This window comes from Tursiops truncatus, chromosome 2 (assembly GCF_011762595.2).
Source record: "Tursiops truncatus isolate mTurTru1 chromosome 2, mTurTru1.mat.Y, whole genome shotgun sequence".
NCBI lineage: Eukaryota > Metazoa > Chordata > Mammalia > Artiodactyla > Delphinidae > Tursiops > Tursiops truncatus.
Window position 1 is genome coordinate 39,557,997 of NC_047035.1, and position 22,255 is coordinate 39,580,251.

The 22,255-nt window shown below is 38.2% G+C and overlaps 2 protein-coding genes across 3 annotated transcripts in view; both read right to left on the bottom strand.

The window, feature by feature from the left end:
- Positions 1 to 22,255, bottom strand: part of SYT16 (synaptotagmin 16) — a 146,250-nt gene that overhangs the window by 117,879 nt on the left and 6,116 nt on the right. The gene's annotated exons all lie outside the window — the stretch shown is intronic.
- LOC141277966 (synaptotagmin-16-like) lies at positions 1,938 to 11,340 on the bottom strand. 2 transcript variants are annotated; one of them, XM_073800415.1, is made up of 3 exons: positions 11,277 to 11,340; positions 5,059 to 5,722; positions 1,938 to 2,198 (listed from the first exon to the last, which is right to left on the bottom strand). In XM_073800415.1, the coding sequence occupies exons 2-3, from the start codon at positions 5,576 to 5,578 to the stop codon at positions 2,164 to 2,166; spliced, it is 555 nt and encodes a 184-aa protein (XP_073656516.1). In that variant the 5' UTR covers positions 5,579 to 5,722; positions 11,277 to 11,340; the 3' UTR covers positions 1,938 to 2,163. The 2 variants fall into 2 exon arrangements, with proteins under 2 accessions (XP_073656516.1, XP_073656515.1); XM_073800414.1 differs by lacking the exon at positions 11,277 to 11,340 and adding an exon at positions 7,619 to 7,713.

Consider the following 22,255-nt stretch of genomic DNA (forward strand, 5'->3'; position numbering starts at 1 on the left):
TTGATTAAAAACTCTCAACAAACTGGAATAGAAAGAAATTTCTTCTATATAATAAAGAGCATCTACAGAAAGCTACATCTAACTACTAAGTAACAGTGAAAGACAAAGATTTTCCACTAAGCCCAGGATCAAGGCAAATATACCCACTTTCACCATTCTTATTCAACATGATAATATAGTGTAATCAGTCCAGAAAAAGAAATAATAGACATGGGTATTGAAACGGAATAAATAAAACTGTCATTTGTGTGATTATATTATTATCTACGCAGAAAATCCCAAAATAGCTATAAAAAAGCAATTAGAAGTGGGGCTTCCCTGGTGGCGCAGTGGTTGAGAGTCCGCCTGCCAATGTAAGGGGACATGGGTTCAAGATCTAGTCCGGGAAGATCCCATGTGCTGTGGAGCAACTAAGCCTGTGCGCCACAACTACTGAGGCTGTATTCTAGAGCCCGCGAGCCACAACTACTGAAGCCCACGCCCTGAAATGGGAGAGGCCACCTCAATGAGAGGCCCACGCACCACAACGAAGAGTAGCCCCCACTCACTGCAACTAGAGAAAGCCCGCGCACAGCAACGAAGACCAAGTGCAGCCAAAAATAAATAAATACATAAATAAAATTTTTTTAAAAAAAGCAATTAGAACTCATCACTGAGTTTAGGGAGGTTGCAAAATACAAGATTATATACAAACATCAATGGCATTTCTATATACTAGCAAGTAGCAGTTGGAAATTTAAAGTTATAGATATACTATTTACAACTAAATCCAAGAAAAGGGAAATACTTAGGTATAAATCTAACAAAATATGTATCAGACCTGTATGCTGGAAACTACAAAACAGGTGAAAAAAATTAAGAACTAAATAAATGAAGTGGTATACCATGTTCGTAGATTTAAAGACACATTATTTTTTTTAACATCTTTATTGGAGTATAATTGCTTTACAATGGTGTGTTAGTTTCTGCTTTATAACAAAGTGAATCAGTTATACATAAACATATGTCCCCATATCTCTTCCCTCTTGCACAAAGACACACTATTATTAGCCTGTCATTCTCTCCAAACTGATCTATGGATTCAACAAAATTCCAATAAAATTCTCAACAAATTTTTTTGTAAAAATCAGTAAGTCTAATCTAAAAACTATATGGAAACAACTAGAATGGTCAAAACAATTTTTAAATATAAAATTGAGGGCTCACCTGATTTCAAGACCATAATGCTATGGTCAGTGTGTTATTAGAGAAAGTGTGTTATTAGAGAAAGAATACAAATGTAGATTTGTATTAGAGAAAGAATACAAATGTAGATTAATGGGAAAATATAGAGTCCAGAAATAGACCCACACGTATATAGATAATAGATTTCTGACAAAGATATCAAAGCAAACAATGGAGAAAGTATAGTCATTTCAACAAATGGTATAGGAATTATTAGTCATCTACATGGTGGGGGGAGGGCTTAATCCACACCTTGCATCATATAAAAAATATCTCAAAATAGATCATAGCTCTAAATGCAAAATCCATAACTTTAAAATTTCTAGAATAAAACACAGGAAAAAAAATCTTTCTGACCCTGGGTTATAGAAAGATTTCTTAGATATGATACCAAAAGCACAATTCATAAAAGAAATACTTGATAAGGTGGATTTCATTTAATTAAGAATCTCTGTTCTTTGAGGGACATTGTTAAGGGAATGAAAATTCAAGCCACAAAACTGGGAGAAAATATTTTTAAAGTACATTCCTCATATTCAGAATATAAACATAGTTCCCAAATCTCAAAAATAAGAAAACAAACAATTCAATGAAAGTGGGCAAAAGATTTGAAGACCCTACAAAGAAGTCATACAGATTACAACTACATGAAAATATGCTCAGTGTCACTAGTTATTAGGGACATGCAAATTAAAGCCAAACGGGATGTTAAAACCTATGAAGGGTCTATGATTTTATCCTACTTGCATCTAACAAGTTTGCCTGCTACTGTTTTATAGACGTTGGCAGAGATGCAAGACTTCTGGGTTAGAGACAAAGGACAATTTACTACTCACAGTACCTCCAAGTACCATGGGGGTAATGCAGAGGCTTGGCCCAGATAGATTCCGTGCGTGCAATGGGTTTATGTCGCCAGGGAACACCAAGCTTGGAAAACCTCTACCATTTGCAAGCAAATTTGCCTAAGCTTTGCCCTGAAGAGAGACATTAACTTTATTAGATTGGACAGCAAACACATATCCCCTGTGCTCTGGAGGGACACACTATCTTCCAAGGCTGTCATACAAACACCCTTGAAAAGATAATCCAAAACAAAAGGCTGTTTGTGGCTCTGCCCTGCTCATAGGACATGCAAGACACTGATGGAGAATTATCTCCCAACCTGAGTTATCACCACACACCTATGAGAATGGCTAAAAAAAAATAATAATAATACCACAAAGTGTTGGTGAGGATATGAGTGACTGGAAATCTCATACATAACTTTTGAGAATGCAAAATTGTACTCTGGAAAACAGTGGATTTTTTTTTTTTATAAAGTTAAACATATACTTTCCATATGACCCAGCAATCCCACTCATAGGTATTCACCTAATTGAAAACATATTCACACCAAAACCTGTTTTGCAAGTGTTTATAGTAGCTTTATTCATAATGCTAAAAACTGGAAACAACCCAAATATCCCTCAACTGCTGAATGGATCAACAAACTGGGGCCTTCCTGCAATGGAATACTATTTAGCAATAATAAAAAAAAAAAAGCAAACCAGTGGAACACATGACAACACAGATAAATCTCAAGGGTGTTACAACAAGGGCATTATGAAAATAGCCAGCCTCAAAATGCAGCCTCAGACTGCATGATTCCATTTATATGACAGGCTGGAAAAGGCAAACAAGAGAAAGAGAAAACATATCAGCAATTTCCAGGAGCTGGAGGTAGGGAAAAGGACTGGCCCCAGAGGGACTTGAGTGATAGAACTATTTCATACCTGGATGGTGGTGGTGGTTAGAAGACCACGTGTGTCTGCCAAAACTCACAGAACTGTGCACTACAGAAGGATGAATTTTACTATATGTAAATTATAACTTTAAAAAGGGTGGGGGTCGGAGAGTTATATGTGTAAACTCTAGAATCAGACTACCTGAGCACTGCCTCTTTCTAAATGTCAGTCTTGGGTAGAGTCCCAAATTCTAATCATCAATTTTCTCAACTGTGAAGTGAGAATAATAATAGTATTTACCTCGTAGAGCTGTTAGCTTTCCTTGTTGTTCCATCAGTAATTATTATCTGATGTCCTGTTATATACCTAACATTGTGTTTGATAGTAAGGATACAGAAATGAATCTGTGACATGGCTGCTGGCTTCCAGAAGGCTACAATCTAGTGAATCAACATTTCCCGAATGAACAAATGGACACAATTATTTAATTGCCATTAGATTATTACAACGATTACAAAAATTAACAGAAGCCAGTGTTAAGCATCTATGGAGCCAAATTCATGTTAATAATTTTAAATATAGTTCAACTTTAGCAAGAATTTTCTAAAATAGGAATAGAAATTTCAAGTCAAATCTAAGAAATCCTAATAGTAGTCCAGACATTTCTAGGATTCTCTCTATAGATAATTTTAAAAAGCTTGCAATTGCATTTATTTACAGTTTATCAGATTCAGAAAGAATATTAGGTTACCTTGGTTCACCAATTCATTCTAGCATTTAATACTTTAATTTGAGTAAGAGTATCAAGAAAGCATTATACATATATGTGGAATCTAGAAAAACGGTACAGATAAACCGGTTTGCAAGGCAGAAATAGAGACACAGATGTAGAGAGCAGACATGTGGACACCAAGCGGGGGAAGGGGGAGTGGGATGAATTGGGAGATTGGGATTGACATATAAACAACAGCATATATAAAATGGGTAACTAATGAGGACCTGCTGTATAGCACAGGGGACTCCACTTCACTATACATTAGAAACTAACACAACATTGTAAAACTATGCCCCAATAAAAAAAAATTTTTTTAAGAAAGCATTATAAAAAGAATATGAAATTATATTTCTTCACTTACTAAGACTGTATGTACCTGGATAAAACATTCCTCTAAAAAGATAAAGCTAAGAGGAATCACTGAAAATGGATGAAGACACTAAGAAAGTATTCCAGAAAAGTCTGCTCCCTCCAACGAGAAGAGAATTAATGCGTTCACCTTTTACATTAAAAGATCTGAAAACCTGCATAAGCTATGTGCGCATTACAAACACACATCCTATATACACATCCAGCACCTTTCTCTGCCTATCATGTATCTCTCTGTCTCTCAATAAAATGGAATGTCCTTACTTCAGGCTTAGAGTAACAGAAGCGTGAGAAATTTATGCCAGAACATACTACAGCTACTTTTATAGAGTTAATTACATTTTCACCATATTCATTATGCATTTATTGAAGGCCCATTATATGCTCAGTTCTGACAGGATGAAGCTCTATAGGCAGTTTGTTTTAAATGTGTCCTTTCCATTCAAGGCTAGAAGAAAAGCGAGCTATTCTTATTCCAAAGATTTCCTATCTACTGTCATCTCACATCACGTCTCAGTACAACACTGTGAGAAGTGTTCTTGGAGTGTTATCAACTCAAAATTTTGCAACAAGTATGGCTTTTTGCACAGGATTTCACACTGAATAATATAGTAACATCTAGAGATTCCTAACCTAGTTTAAAAAAGAGAGAATATTTTAAAAGATGTTTTCAACAGTATGACATATGCACTAGGGGCTTCTCAAACAGAACCCACAGACTCGCTTTTCACCATTTCACTTGCTCTGAACTATTGTTTTGGAATATGGAGCCCACCAATGTGGATCTTCCTAAGTTCTATATACTGAAAATATTCCTAAGGATTACAACTCTCCTTAAGAAGCCAGTATGTGGAAAGGTATAAGAGACAAAAATAAAATTCAAATGACAACTAAAACAAATAAAAATAAAATGAGTAGAAATGTCCTTTGGACAAACCCATAGAAAATGATTACTGGCTAGCTTACCTTGCATTTTTCCATTAATGTTTTCTAAAATACCAGAGAGGTGGCTGTCAAAGCCCTGTTGAAGGCCACTCCTTTGCTTTTCAAGGTGATGTTCTTCCTCGGCAATAGAAGAAAGCACATGTGGTGGCTTTTGGTCATCAAGGGTCTGACTGGGCCACTGGGTCACTACAGAACAGGCGTCCTTTGCATGCTGGCTAAGTCTGGGCCTTGAACTTTGGGCAGAGTCCTGCAAATCACTGTTACAACAGGAGAAATGATCCACTTCAAGAAACAAGGAATTTATGTCCTCTTGACTCCAATTGCTTTGTTCTTCATCTTCAAAGTAAGTTTCCTGAATCTGAATATCATCTAAGTCCTGGTCTAGCTTGTCACTCAATTTAGAGTCTTGTTTGTTGAAGTTAACCAGCAAAGCAGATAACGTATCTCCTGCTTGCTGGAGAGCTTCATAAACCCGATATATCCAGGAAGAGAGAGGCTGGAAGAGGTTCTGAGCATCCTGAGACGCCATTGTCAACAGCATGGCCAACTATCTGATGTCTACAAGTCCACCTGTTCCGTTCCTTCAATACTCGGGACTTAATGTGAACTACAGAACAAGCATGATGAGAAATTAAATTGGAGGTCTCTCAATGGCTGTGAATATTTCACTCTCAAAACTTCTCAGCTGAAACAGAGGAAAGAAATACTTACACCTGTTAAAGTTACAACCTCAGGCCCATCACCAGATTCCTACAATCAATGTCAAACACTATATGGGGACAAAAAGCGGTCATCATTGAAATCCTTAAGGCAGCTAAATAAAAACGACTGTAAAAGTCTAAAGGTATCAATAAATTGTTTCAATGCCTATTCACCTCTGCAGACATGTGCAAAACTTCCATTAGCACTAATGGGCTCTATTCCTGTGGACTGAGAGAAGTCTATCCCCATAGACCGTACTTAACAGTGTAAAAAGGATAAATGAATCTTCATTAAGAGGCAGCCGGACATGACATTTCAAAATACAAGAAAGGTTGGATGCTTCATCTATGAATCTGCAGATCACAGAAAGCAGGCTAATAAGCATCTCTGCTTCATGACACGAAGATTCATCCTTTCAAAGGAAATGTGTGCCTGGAATTAAAAAGCTTTTAACAAATCTTAGAGCAGGATTTTATATTTTTATGCAATTTCTAGAAATTACACCTATTCTTGGGAAACAACCAACCTCTGAAAGACTGAGGGTGGCAAGTAGATTACACAGCTTATTGGAGACATGTCCAGAGCGTTTTGTTGCTTCTGTCTGTGTTCCAACTGCCCAAAGACAGCCCTCTACAACCTGTGAGACTCCTGGGAGACACTCCTTCCCACGAGATTCATAACCTGAAGGAGGCTCAGCTACAGGATGGCAACAGAGCAACAGGGCACAATGAACACTCCAGGGCTAAAGATCTATACTTTCACGGATATGCGTGAATACACACAGATATACAAACATGTACACATATATCTGTGTATACATAACCATATGTTATGTGCATTATGTGTGTACACACTTATTGCCTTTACACTGCTCATCAACAGCTCAGGATGAATGTTATACATGACAGCAGAGCCTAAATTCCTGCTTGCACTTAATCACCCCATCTCTTTTATAGTAATAGCTTCCTTCTGACCAAATCTATCAGCAATCCTGTAAATTTCAGCCATCTTGACCTCAGGCTGCTACACGTGACATGACTGCCTACATCCTCCTAAAAACTTCTCTTTAGATTCTGTGCGAGCCACACATTGATTCATTCAATAAACAAATATTGATTAAATGCCTATTAAGTGCTGGGCACAATGCCAGGTATAAGGTAACCCTGAGGTTTCTATCCCCATGGAGCCCACATTCCAGTTAAAGGGAAACAGCTCTCTGCACTTTCCTGACGCTGAATAATTCATGTGTCTGTCTTTCAGGCTCTTCCTGGTCTAAACACCAACTACATATATGCAATCACTCATTGTCCTACAGTTTCCCCTCTTCCCCCTTAATACTCATCACCTGGGAAAGCTGACCCATCCATAAGTCTCAATTAACACTTTTTTAAAATTCTAAAATATACATCTCCAGTCCTTAACTCAATCCCTCTTTCCAGACTTGTGTCTGGTTATCTAAGCCAGTGGTTCTCAAACTCTGCTGTGTCAGAATCACCTGGCGAGCTAATAAAAAACAGAGGCCCAGGCTAGTTGAAGGAAAAAGGCTCTGGACCTTTGCATTTTTGTCAGGTTCCCCAGGTGATTCTGACAACCACCAACGTTTGAGAAATGCTGATCTAAGGAAATAGCTACACTGGGACAACTCACCAAAATCTCAACTTCAGCTCATCAAAACCTAGCACATCACTTTTGCTACAACAAATGTTCAACACTCTAAACTCACATTTTATTGGTTGTGAATTTCTCCCTTCAACCCTCCCCCTTTCCATTCCTTCCATCCCAAGTTCTGCTAATTTGAGGTCTATGAAGACTCACTTCCATTACATTTTGTATAGTTATCACCTTTCCCCACACTCGAATTTCCGCAGAAATTACATACCTAATTGGTTTCAGTCTCTGATCTTCCCTGGCCTCAATCCATCCTCTAGGTTTGCTCACCAAACCTGATATTGCATCGGGTTTATTGCCTGTCTCCTCCCCTAGAATGGAAATTCCATGAAGGCAGGGATTGTCTGTTTTGTTCTCTGGTTTATTCCCAGTGCCTGCAAGTATGCTGAGCACATAGTAAATGCTCAATAAATGAATTAACAAATTCTATTTAAAATTGTGCAAAAACAGTGTCTAGCATATAGTATGTACTCAAATGTGTTAAACTGATTAATAAAACCTACTCAGAACTGTGGAAAACATCTTAATGTTACCATACAAATCCCTTGCTTGGTTACACTGAAGAGTTCTTTCAATATTTGTTCCACCGCATTTCACCACCCACAGGGTTTTTTTGTTTGTTTGCTTTTCCTCCACAAATATTTTGCTTAAATTAATATGCTTTGGGGCATCCCAGACCTACACAGTTCCCTGAAAAAACACTGTATCACTGTGCCTTAGGTACAAGAAACTTTTTAAGATAGAAATGACATATTTGCCTTAACAATCCAGTCATCTTTTTTATTGTTCTTTTATACAGAGAAAACTTTTTTTCATATACAACCCAAAATATTTGAATCTATGCCAGCATTTTTTTTTTTTTTTTTGTGGTACTTAGGCCTCTCACTGTTGTGGCCTCTCCCGTTGTGGAGCACAGGCTCCGGATGCGCAGGCTCAGCGGCCATGGCTCACGGGCCCAGCCGCTCCGCAGCATATGGGATCTTCCCGGACCGGAGCACGAACCCGTGTCCCCTGCATCGGCAGGCGGACTCTCAACCACTGCACCACCAGGGAAGCCCTATGCCAGCATTTTCTTATCCAATCTTGGAACTAGTAACAACCCATGCTTTCGGTCTTGTGTCTCCATGTCTTCTGAAATCTCTGTCCATCAAACCCTCATGGCAATATTTTTTAAAATAAATCTTGTATAACTCCCCTAGTTTAAAAACAAACCAACCAAAAAAAAAAAAAAAAAAACCTACTGTGGCTTCCTATTTCTTCTACTGCAAAATTTGAGCAATAGCAAACGTTAATTCATACTTGTTCACACAGAATTTTTAAAAAATTAATTTGAATGCCTCCAATTCACTACAGTCCTCACCTCCTCCTGCTGTTTATACCCATTTGCTTCACTCATTTCTGTTTAGCCTGCCTGACCCCTGGAGGCATTTAGTTTTCCAGTTCTACCCTATAGGATAAAGTTTACATTCTTTACCATGGCAAACAAGAGGAGAGATGCTCAAAAAAATTAACAACCAGCATTGTCTTACTGCTGGCCGGGGCGGGGGGGCGGGGGGGGGGGTCCCTAAAGGCCTCCAGCTGGGTGTCAACTCTTTAATTGCTGAAGTACTAGCTGTGAGGAGGTCTGGGAGGTGAAACAGGACAGTGGGAGGGGTCTCAGATCAATGGCTATTTATCAACCAGCTTGGAACTATTTCAATATTTGCACAACTCACAGGGTCCTACCTTTTGTCCTCACCGAACGTCCAGCTGTGTGTGAGCTGTTCCCACTAATACCACCCCACAGTGGGAACTCGGCCGTTCCCCACCACTCCTCACTCTGAAGTCCTATTTACCCATAACACTAACACACTAAGCATTTTCCAAAGTGACTGTGCTCTTTCCTGACCTCTGTTTGCTCTGCCCAAGGTGCCTTCTCTTCCTACCCTGCCTGGTAAAGACTTACTTATTCTTTAAAATGAAACTATTATGTTAACTCTTTATCTATAATCAAAGGTGTGGCCTCAGAGTGCTTTGAATGTGCCTTTATAAGGTTTTACTTGTTGTGATAATTATTGGTCAATCTTTCTCTTCCAATGGACTCTGAGACCGTAAGTACTGGGACTGTGTTTATACTTTATAGCTCCAGAACCCACACAGGGTAGGGACACTGTAAAAGTTTGCTAAGTGAATGAATGAAAATTACTAATGAAAACTTTTAATGCTAAGTAGCCCTCATTCCTTTGTTTTTCTTCATCTGTAAATTAGATGACCTCTAACAGTTCCTTTCCACTTTAAAACCCAAGAATTTACCAGTGTGGGGCAAAACGCATTTTAATACTGAGGTTGGATGTAGTATTCAGCAGTAAGTCACCTTTTCAGGGACTGGTTCTTTACTTTTGCCAATAACCATTGTCAGATGATCTCAGAGTGATTGGAAAGAGACCAAATCTCAGTCTATATATGAAAGGTTGTCCGGTTGTTATATTCCAAAATAGTAAGACAAAAGGGCACCTACAACTAGAATCTGAAAAATTACCAAGCTAGCAACTCTAGAGAACTTTCATTTTATAATAAAGCAGTCTGAAGCCAAAAGGGCTAAGAGTTGGCAGAGTAACCATGGAGATAGCTTTGCTGCATAGGTAAATTTCAACTTAATTGGTGGAACATGACAAGTGTAATACCAGTTATATAGGAAAATGTGCCATTGAGATGAAATATCTTTCGTAGCATTTGTCCAAAATGTGTTCTAAATGCTGGACTCTTAACAAATATAAAAATGGACTACTCAAGACTCTTGATGTTACCAATACGGATATAATACAGCCACACTGTCAATGCTGAGGAATGGGCAATCCAACAGACCCTTCACCACTGGGCTTCACAGGGATAAGTAGCATAAAGCAAAATATGAAACTGCCCTCTAATTGAAATATACTTTGGTCAGTAGACACTGAGAAAAATGAGTCAGTGTGAAAAAAATTAGCAATGGTTTTGGAATCACACAAAACAAGGCTTAGTGTTGGATCTTCCCTCAATTACGGCACAGCATGGGACCAATCAGGTTACCTGGGTGCACCTAAATGTCTTGATCTGTAACATGGAGAACACTACCCCCTGCCTTGCAACTCACTATGGAAATTAGATTGCACAACGTTTCTAAAGCACTTGGAACAGAGCCCAGTACATAACAGGCGCTCAATATCATTTATTCATTACTAAACTCAAATTTGTGACATTTTAAAAGGTAAAAGTATATTAAACTTACAATCTTTTCCCTGATGTGGTAAGACCTCAGAAAAAAGATACTATAATTATAACTAACATTTGCCAAACATATCGCAGTATGCAATGCTTTCTGACAACTTATATGAATTAAAAACTCTTTGTGAAGAATATTAGCCTTCCTATTTCGCAGTTGAAAAAACTGAGGCTCAGAAAGAGTAAGTGACTTGCCCCAAGGGTCATACCTATAATAAAGAGTGGGGCTGATATTCCAACTGTCCTTCGTGGAATTCCAAATTCTTGCTTTAACTGCTATTCCACATCTTCACAAAATGCCAACAAGACAGTGAAGACACTAGAAATAAAAAATGTGGCACCCCTAAGACCACAGAAGCACTATTTACAATAGCCAAGACATGGAAACAACCTAAATGTCCACAGAGACAACCTAAATGTCCATCGACAGATGAATGGATAAAGAAGATGTGGTACATATATAAAATGAATACTACTCAGCCATAAAAAAAAATGAAATAATGCCATTTGCAGCAACATGGATGGAGCTAGCGATTATCATACTAAGTGAAGTAAGTCAGAAGAGAAAGACAAATACCATATGATATCACTCATGTGTGGAATCTAAAATATGACACAAATGAACTTACCTATGAAACAGAAACAGACTCGCAGACATAGAGACAGACTTGTGGTTGCCAAGGGGATGGAGGCTGGGGGAGGGAAGGATTGGAGTTTGGGGTTAGTAGATGCAAACTATTATATACAGAATGGATAAACAACAAGATCCTACTGTATAGCACAGGATATATTCAATATCCTGTAATAAACCATAATGGCAGCCACACAGCACAGGGAGATCAGCTCGGTGCTTTGTGTCCACCTAGAGGAGGGGGATAGGGATGGTGGGAGGGAGATGCAAGAGGGAGGGGATATGGGGATATGTGTATATGTATAGCTGATTCACTTTGTTATACAGCAGAAACTAACACACCATTGTAAAGCAATTATACTCCAATAAAGATGTTAAAAAAATGAATATGAAAAAGAATGTATGCATATGTATGACTGACTGAATCACTTTGCTATACACCAGAAACTAACACGACATTGTAAATCAACTATACTTCAATAAAATAAAATTTTTTAAATGTAACGTATTTTCCTAACAAGTAGTCAATGTGCTGTTCAAATCCAGGTTTGCAGGACTCCAGGGTCTATTCTCATCCTGTTTCCACTCCACCTTGGCTACCTATTCCACTAATGAAACTCTTCTAAAAATAAAAACTTTTGCAATATTCCAAAATAAGTATGATAAAATAAAAAAAATTACACTTTTCCAAAGTAAGTATAAAAGTAAAGTAAAAAAATATTCTAAACTACTACCTAAGTCAAGGAAGACTTATTTTAATCTTTTTTTTTTTTTTATGGCTGTGTTGGGTCTTCGCTGCTGCGCATGGGCTTTCTCTAGTTGCAGCGAATGGGGGCTACTTTTCGTTGCGGTGCATGGACTTCTCATTGCAGTGACTTTCCCTGTTGGAGAGCACGGGCTCTAGGCACACAGGCTTCAGTAGTTGTGGTTAGCGGGCTCTAGAGCATACGCTCAGTAGTTGAGGCACACACGCTTAGTTGCTCAGCAGCATGTGGAATCTTCCCCGACCAGGGCTCGAACCCGTGTTCCCTGCATTGGCAGGCAGATTCTTAACCACTGCGCCACCAGGAAGTCGCCGGAAGACATTTTAAAATCTATTTTTCAAACTCCATGCAACAGAAAGCTTTGTTTATGAACATGATGATCTCAAAAAGACTTGAGTTGACCCAACAAGAATTTTTAATTGCTCAAGGTTTTTGCCACTGTAACAATAACATCCTTTAAATATTCTCCAGGGGCTTCCCTGGTGGCGCAGTGGTTGGGAATCCGCCTGCCAATGCAGGGCACACGGGTTCAAGCCCTGGTCTGGGAAGATCCCACATGCCGCGGAGCAATTAAGCCCATGCGCCACAACTACTGAGCCTATGCTCTAGAGCCTGCGAGCCACAACTATTGAGCTCAGGTGCTGCAACTACTGAAGCCCGCGCATCTAGAGCCTGTGCTCCGCAACAAAAGAAGCCACCGCAACGAGAAGCCCATGCACCACAACGAAGAGCAGCCCCCACTCCCCGCAACTAGAGAAAGCCTGCACGCAGCAACGAAGACCCAACACAGCCAAAAATAAATAAATAAAATAAATTTTTTAAAAAGAGAAATGCCTTCATAAAAAAAATAATAAATATTCTCCAAATTTCATAAGCCCATTGAGTATCTTGGAGTATCTATTATATCCAAGGCAGAGATGTAAATATGCTTCACAAATACTCAGTGGTTATATAAACACATAAGTTCTTCAGCATTTCCAGAGGGACTATTTAATGTGGCTTTAATAATACAATTGTCTTAATAGATTGTCACTGCTCTTGCCCAGAAACCCATTTTCAGACACACATATAATATTTTTATTGAGAATTTAAGAATGAATTATATTTGATTAATATTTACCTTTCTAAAGACCCAACCATAATGAGGAAGAATCTCATTTTGCATTATCCTAGCTAATGTGATCACAATTAACTCCCGACAAGAAGGTACCTGCGTTCCAAAGCCACTGGCACAGATCAACTGGCCCGAAATAAAGGAGATTCTGAAATCGCAAATAACATACACAGTACAAAGGAATGTAATTAGAAGGTAACATAACGAAATTGAGGAAGGCAAAATGCAGGCACAACTAACAGGAATTACTCTCAGACTATGAGATTTATCAGATTGTTGATTTTTGTCCCAAGAGATAGAAACATCATTCGTATCTCTTGAAAACGCACTAGGCTCAAAGATAAGGGAAAATTATGGAACTGAGGTAATTGCAGCCCTCTAGAGATAAATTAAGCAATACTGTAAGTATCAGCAATCATTTAGCGTTTGTTAAATTTTTTCATTAATTATAGAAGCAATATCAGCTTTATGAAAATTTGTTTTAAAAAAGAGGGGAAGATAATGTATAAACCCTCCACTTTAACCCAACTCTCATTATTTTTGCATATTTCTTCTGTAATTTTTCTTTGTAATTTACATCGAATGGTAATCATATTACATAGGAACCTAACAGTTCTCTTTTCTCCTATTTTTCATCTAGACCTCATCACCAAGGCCTACCCATTCTTTCATCTCTTGAATCTACCTGCCTTCTCCCACCTGCACAGGTAATACCCAAATCCAAGTCACCATTATTTCCCAGCTGAACCACTTCAACAGCCTCTTAAGTGATGCCTTGCATTCTCTCCTACCCCCCACAAAGCCCCCACAGGACTTAGAAGGCTATATGCGTGGTTTGACCTCTTGTCTGTAACCACTCTCTATTTGCTGTTTTTAAGCATCTCACCACCTCCTTTCAGCATCTGACTTCACCAGGCTCCTCCCACTGGCTGAGAAAGCTCTCCTCCCTCTAGGCTTCCCTCCCCTCTCCCCTAAAGCCCATTCATCTCCTTTCAGCACTTAGCTTACACTTTGCTTTTCAGAATGCTTTGCTTGACAACCAACCCCCGTAATCCAGACTCAATTTTATGTCTGGATTCTCTTCTAGTACTTCTTCTTCCTTCTTCTTATTAATACATTGTAATTGTAGCTTATTAATAACTTATGTAATTATTTCTTTTAACAGCTGCCTTCCTCATTAAACTAGAAGCCACATGAAATCAGGCAGTGTGTTCATTTTTTCTTTGCCCTATTGTCAGCATCCAGTCAAGTGACTACCATAGAATAGGTAGTTTCGAATCAATAGTTTCGAATATCTAAATACACACACAAGACAGTATTATATCCTACTTCTTTCATTTAACATTTTAAGGCATTTTGCATCTTTTTACAGGGTTTGTGTTTACCATTTTTAATAATTTAACATTTTTAAAACTAAATTTTCCATTAAAACCTGAATACCTTTTCCCAAATTCAAACCTATGAAAGTACTTATTTTTATAACAATATGCAATCTTTTACACCTCAAGAAAAAATTATCCAGTATTCTCCATCAGAATGAGAATACAGTTAAATTATATTAATTCAGACATCATAAATTTGACATTTATAAAAGCTTTGACGGGAGCCAGGGTAAAGCTTACTTCTGTATTTTCTATTAAAGTAAAAGTTAAAAGTAAGCTGGCTAAACAAAATCACCATCATCGTCACCCTCATCATCAAAATATTTCAGGGGACTATTTACCTTACAGTTCGTCTTATTGTTTTCATTAAGGGGTTAGCAGAAGGGCCCAATGGTTTTCTTTTCTAATCACGTCCCAGGTAATCCTCATGCTGTTGGTCCAATGACACACATGGAACAGCAAGGTTTTATTGAGGTATGATTTACAGGTCATAAAATTCACCTTTTCTGAACATACCCATTCGAATCATAAACAGTTCAATACTTTTTAGTAAATTTATCAAACTGTGCAACCATCATTATAACCCAGTGTCAGAACATTTTCATTACCCCAGTAAGATCTCTAATGACTATATACAGTTAATCCCCATTCCCACCTCCAGCCCCAGGCAACCACAAATCCACTTTCTGTCTTTATAATTTGCCTTTCCTGGGCATTCCATATAAATGGAATCATACAAGAAAGAAAAAGATTATGAGAGACAGTGGAAGTAACACTAAAATAGATAAGAGACACCATCAGCCAGTTCCACTTCTGCAACTATCTATGATCTTGGGAAAGATGTTTAATTCCCTAGACTCCCATTTCCTCACATGCAAAATGACAGAATTGGACTTGGAAAGTTGTCAGTATTCCTTGCAGATAAAATTCTAAATCAGCATCTTGGGGAGCTCCCCTTTGCCACCCTCCTTTCGACTTCGTACTATTGATGTCATCCAACACACATGAAATTCATTTTGCTTCAAACATAACTATGACAGACATCACAAATTCAACCACATCAAGCATATATTATAGAAGGCACTCGAGAAGTATTCATTGAATTAAACTGAACTGAATTTGGTTGGCCTCCACTAATTATGTTTGCTTAATCCTATAAAATCTAGGAATGGTTTTTATAAGTTTCAAACTATTTGCAAAATGTTGGATGAATAAGCTTTTTCCTGGAGACGATGTCCCTATCTTTCTCAGAATCTCAAAAGGGCCCCTTTATCCCCACTGTCATTTCTATAAATAGCACAGATTGGTGAGATTAGTCTGTCTCTGAAAGGTACCCTGCCACCAACAATTAGGAGGGTCGAAAGGAGGGTGGCAAAGGGGAGCTCCCCAGGATGCTGATTTAGAATGTTATCTGCAAGTTTTCATCTGGTTCCCACTATGTTTGTGATGAGGGAAATAGGAACCTTTCATCTAATGAGATTTTCATTTATAGCCAGAAAACCATTCCAGCACAAATTATTAATCCACTGCACATGTTTCTGCTAGGTCCTGGGACATGGCCTCACGTTCTTACTTATATTGGCCCCCTTCTGTCTATGAGTGAACACATCAATACTCTTAAGTTGGAACTCTCAACCTAGATCAATGCTAACAAAGGTTCAGTATTTTTCCTCATGTTTTCATTTGTTTACACAAGCTACAAACTAAGCAGGCAGTAATACTGCTCATCACTAAAACGACAACCGCCACACATTTTGTCTCCTTCGCTAGTGGTTATCAAAACAAGGTCTCCTGGGGTCCTTGATAACTGGGCTCTTAGAATAGTAATGCTGATAACATGAGAATGTCAATACTTCTGTGTCTGGCAAACATTAATAATCAGATCCCCCTGGGATCCCGTCAAAAGCAGCAGCCTTAATGGCATCTTTGTGGCTGCAAACGTAAGTAGGTTAGGTGGGTGGTGCATGATGTCTCTCAGGTCTGCCCAGCCAAAGTGGCCCCAATCAAAGAACACTTGAAAACATTCCTTTTACATTTCCCTTACCACTGGCAGGGAATTTCACATAAGAAATGGGAACACTGTTTTCTAAGCATAGTAATGGATTCAAACATTCTTAACTAATTCTACATACATATGTGACCTATTTTATAACATTATATATAGCTATACAGACTGTATCTATTTAGTTAAACCAAAATACTAGTTATATTTCTATTTTAAGCCAAAAATTCCTGTCTTTTCCTTTTTCCTTCTCTTTCTTTTTTAATCCTTCCAATTTCTCACTAAAAGATGTGAAAGTTTGCTTGCTGAGGAATAACAAATACCTCTGCGGTCTTCTGTTAGCACAGCTCAGTTCAACTAGGATTTACTACCATCACCCATAATGAATGGGATACTACTTTCTAGTAGCAAAATACTAACATTTCATTCCAAAAAGCATACTAGTATGAATATGAGTCCTGCAATAGAGCAGCTAATGGAAAGGAAAACCCTCCAACTGATATAGAAAATGATGTTTCACACTGGTGTCCCATTTCTAAAAAGTCCCAAACAAAATACACATTTGGGGTTAGTTTCAGATTTGGGGGTGGGGGGATTCTAAATGGAACTCTTGCCCTAAAATGTTTTAAAACTAATACCAGTTAGGTCTTTGACTATAAAGCCTACCCATGGGAAAAACAAAAATTTGAAAGGACTCTGACATCTTTCCAACATAGAATGATGAGCTACGAAGTACATCTTTAATAAGCATTACTTGTTAAGGGGCAGAAGAGTGATGGAGAGATTTGGGAAGATCAAAGACCAACTTAACAACAACAACAACAACAAAAGAAGCTTTCTGCTTAAGAGTCCCAGTAAGACACTGAGAGCTTCATCACACTTTCCATAATGTGCCTTATAATGCCATGATTTGTATTTTGCTTCAAGATAATTTAAAAAGAAACATTCAAACAGTTAATGCCCTAACGGTAAGGTTTTCTCCATCACCCTCTCTCTCATCAAGTGGCCCACATTTGTATAGAATGACAACTATAAATTACCACTCTGTGGTCAATGCTCACTAGAGAAAAGCGAAAAAGAAAATCAGTTTTTAAGCAGATGGCAATTTCATTCTATAAAACTGACATTAATTTGTCCTAAGTATTAAGAACTGTTTTGAGAATCCAGAGTATAGAAACTAAGAAAATAAGATTCAAAATGTTTTTGGAATTCCTAAATTCACACATTTCAAATAGTACCTGTCACCTTATCATTAAACCTCACTCATAAAGCCTCAATAATATAAGCTTGCAATTATTATGAGAGATTTTGTGAGTGAGGTATTTGCTCCTTTGAGTTTTAGAGGAATACAGACATTTTAATGGAACTGTAGAACCATAGACATGCCCTTTCTTTTACCTTAATCTGACAGACTAAGAAAAATGAGATTTTTAAACCTGTTACTCCAGTAACTAGTTTAGAACTGATTACTCAAATAGCTAGTTAAGCACGTACTCCTAGACACCCATTTCAATGCAGAAACAGTGACCTGTGTTACTATTGTACACAAACAACAATCCTTTTCCTTGCTGCCCACTCATCAGCTGATTTTTTTTTAAGTTAAGGCATGTGTCTCTTTAAAGTATAATGAACCTTGTTGACAAGAGAAGCACAAAAACCCAGTATCCTCTGAGAAATCTAACTCATAGCACTATGTATCTCTGGAAGATATCACAGGGAGATCAACTGTTGTTACGATACCATTCTTTAGCATGTGCAGACCAACGTACGCGCTTTGAACTTCCAAGTAATTTCCTCATCCGTAAGTGAAAATGACATGTTCATCTCCAATGCATCAAAGTCCCTCAAAGCTACCCATAAAGTTGATGAGATAGTTTCACTAGCTCCAGCAAAAGGACGTGTGATTAACACCTCCTCAGGTCATCCTGGGGACCCATGCTGAAGGAGTGAAGAAAGAATTTCAAGCCACCAAGCAATCAACACTTAGTGGGTGCTTCTACATAGACTATTAAGGTTTACTGAGGTCTACCCAGAACTCAGTCATAAGATTCCATAATATGGTGATTCCAAATACAAAAGGCTCAGAGTTTCTGCCAAAAATTGACTCCACACTATATATGTTATATATATATATATATATATATTTATATACACACACACATACATACACACTCAACACACACACACCCCCCATATGTTATAGTGTCATTGGGAAGGTGAAAAATCATGAAGGGAATTCTCTGCAGCAGTTTGTACTGTAGAGAGACCTTCGGATTTGTTTTTATTAATATCCTAGCACCACAGAAGAAGCTCAAATGCTACAAGAAGAATCTGTTTCCAAGGTAACTCACTAGGCACCCTCAAGTAAATAGCTCAGAAAATAACGCTGCTCATATTCCGACTGTAAATGTGCCCAGATCCATTGAAGGACTTTTAGTATCTTCCCAACCTTCAATCTAATGTCTCCCATCCCCAGCAATCAGCTAGCTGTGTAACATGCTGGGTCGAACTCTTGAGCCGGGGAAGATAACCCATCATCTAAGTTGCAAGAAAACAAACAGTAAAGGACGGTAAACTTAAAGGGACAGATCCATTCCCTCTTGAGCAAGGAAATGGAGACAATAGGGTATAATTTAGAAACAAATTGTCCTTGTTAATAATGGTTGAAGCTGGGTGATGGGCACATGGGGATCATTATACCATTCTCTCTCTGTTTTCCTGTAAGTTTGAAATTTTCCATAATAAAAAGGTGATTTTTTTTTTTTAAATGAAGATCCTTCCCAGCCTCCCTACCATAATACACTGAAGGAAACAAGAATTCAAACAAAGATGTTAAGTAAGCTCCTGTGATGGTTAATTTTACGTGGCGACTTGGCTGGACCACGGTGCCCAAACAGGACTCTGGATATCTCTGTGAGGGTGTTTTTTAATGGATGAGCTTAACAAGTAAAACATCGGACTTTGTGTAAAGCAGATTTCCTTCCATAATGTGGGTGGGCCAAATCCAATCAGTTGAAGACCTTAACAGAGAGTGACCTGCCCTGAGCCAAGAAGGAAACCTGCCAGTAGACGACCTTCAGACTTCAACCGAAACATTAGCTTTTCCCTGGGTCTCTAGCCTATCAGCCCACCCTGCAGATTTGGGACTTGCCAGCCTCCATAATATAATAAGCTAATTCCTAAAAGACGTAAAAAAACAGAACCAGTACAATGCATTTGTGTGTGTATCTCTCTCTACCCAGCAATGAGCAAGATGTGTTCAACCCTATCTAAGGTCAATCTCTCCATCCTGTCAGTTAGTCTTCATTTTAGGCCCTTATAGCATTTGTAACAATCTATAATTTTTTTTGCCACTTTACTTTCAGTTTTGTTTGTTTTTCTGTCATATCCAAAAGTGGAATTTCCAGGACAGTAGGGACTACATCTCTCTTTTTCATCATTTTATTTCCAGGACTTAGCACACTGGGTAGCATAACATAGATTCCTAATAAATAATACTGAATGGATGAATGAATATTCTCAAACCAGTCATTTTCAACTGTGTTCTTTGGAATTTGTACCCATCAAACAGGGTTCAATCAGTCATACTTTGACAGGTTCACTGAGAGTATTCTCAATTATTGGTGTCTTAATCAAGTCACCAAAACAAGTAACTAGACACCACAATGAGATATACCAAGGCTTTTCCTGATCTTCAAACTCCTACAGCTCCTTACAGCTTTTCATCTCATGTATTAGGTTGAATCATATGAAACTTCCAACCTACAGAAACAGTAATTTCAAAGAGTTCAACCTAATATAACACATACTTAGAGAAATACATAACGCAAATGAGAGCATTAAAATCAGAAGAGAAGATACTTTCAATTTAAACTGTTAACAAGTAGATTTCCCACTCTAGGTATCACCCTCCAAGTTGGGTCTTGTTTTGCTTAAGCCTCACTGGGGAAGGGTGACAAGAAGTAAAGAGGGGCTATTCCATTTATCCCACTATTTCAGGACAAAAAAAGTACAATGAGGGGGGATGGTGGGAGGGGCTGAAGATTTGAACTTTCTAAAGATAGTTAATTCATAACTCTAAAACAAATTATTTTACAATCCAAAAGTTTACAAATCGTATCAAAAGCAGTTCAGTGGCATTTACAGGTTTTAATTATCCTATCAGAAAAAAAAAGGGGCTAGGGGAGTAGCCTTTTTGTCATTCTAAAATATTTGATTCATTTAAAATTCATCTGAGCAGTCCAAGCACAAAACCACCACACAGACCTGCAGGTGAAGAAGACTAGACTCTAGGTTCAGAAAATACAACACTAAAGACAGCAACCAAAACCTCCCAGAAAAAATGAATTGTATTGCTTTTATATTATCCTTTGAGACACCTTTTTCAGCCTATATTTAATTCATCAATCATACTAAACATGAAGTATAAAGAAGGTGACACTGGTTATTTACAACTGTAGGATGGCTAAATGTCCTTCTCAATCTTAAGGAGCCAAAAAAATAATAATAGTAATAATAATAATAAAAGCAACCATATCTGCTATCCAGTACTGTGTGTATATATATATATATATTTTTTACATCTGTTTCAGATCCTGATTCACACCATTTTGTAAAATTTGTCATTGCTCTTTCTTATTTGGGCATAAGAGGAAAATGGAATATAGTCACAATCATTCAGAAAACCCTGGAAGTTACCAAGATGGGGCAGCCAAATTCTTCTGTTTTGGTCCAATTCACTAAAAATTTGTAAAACTCAGAATCTTGAATATAAATTAGAGATGGTTGTAATTTGACAACTTTGAATAATCTTATAAAGTAGACACTTTTCCTAAATAACTTTTCCTTATTTAAATCCCTGTGCAAAAGTAATCTGCTAATAGTGCCACAGTGTATATGGGGTGGTAGAGAGGGAAAGCATCATGAAGGAAAAAGCTTGCCTGCCGACCAAGGTAGAACTGAAATGAACCAGTCAGGGAGGGAAACAGGTGGGGAACCACTGGATGGATACTTTGTGGGCAGAAGCAAAGATGGATTGGGCCAGCGTTAACACTGTTCAAAGCGCTAACCTCCCCTACCTGAAAGGGGAAGTTAGCGATGAACCCACCCCTTCCACAGCGGCACTCCACCCTGGCCACACCTTTAAATCACCTGGTATTCTTTTAAAAACTGTACAGTTTGCCTTACCACTGTCACTCCCTATTCTGACATAATTCATTGCAGTGGGATTGAGCACTGGTATTTTTTAAAAGCTTCCCAAGATTGAGATCCAGTGTAGTTCAACGGGGCTCACGTTTGGAAAACACTCTGACTGCTGATTACAGTCTATACCATAAATATCTGACAAGCTTTTGTTATCTCTCTTTGAAAGAATCATTCTAACCCCAGATGGGGAGTGTGAAATATCACTCTTCAAGGAAAATGGAAAAAGAAGAATCTTGTATCCAATTCTTCATCAACTCTCCTAATTCGGAGTGACTGAACATCACTCCCAGGTGATGTTTCCACCTCCTCTCCCTCTATAATGGGCTGAATGGTGGTCCCCAAAAAGGTATGTCCATGTCCTAACCCCTGGAACCTGTGAATGGTGGAAGGGTATTTGCAGATGTGATTAAGGATCTTGAGAAGATCTTCCTGGATTATCAGGGTGAGACCTAAATCCAATGACAAGTGGCAGAGAGAGGACAGACAGATAGGAGGGCAGCAATGGGAAGA

What these genes read in the sequence shown, in the direction of transcription:
- LOC141277966 (XM_073800415.1), bottom strand. Translation starts at nt 5,578, where the DNA reads ATGCTGTTGACAATGGCGTCTCAGGATGCTCAGAACCTCTTCCAGCCT. An exon ending in CATTAATGGAAAAATGCAAG is followed by an intron (nt 2,199 to 5,058) that starts GTAAGCTAGCCA and finishes GTCTCTCTTCAG; the next exon opens with GGCAAAGCTTAGGCAAATTT.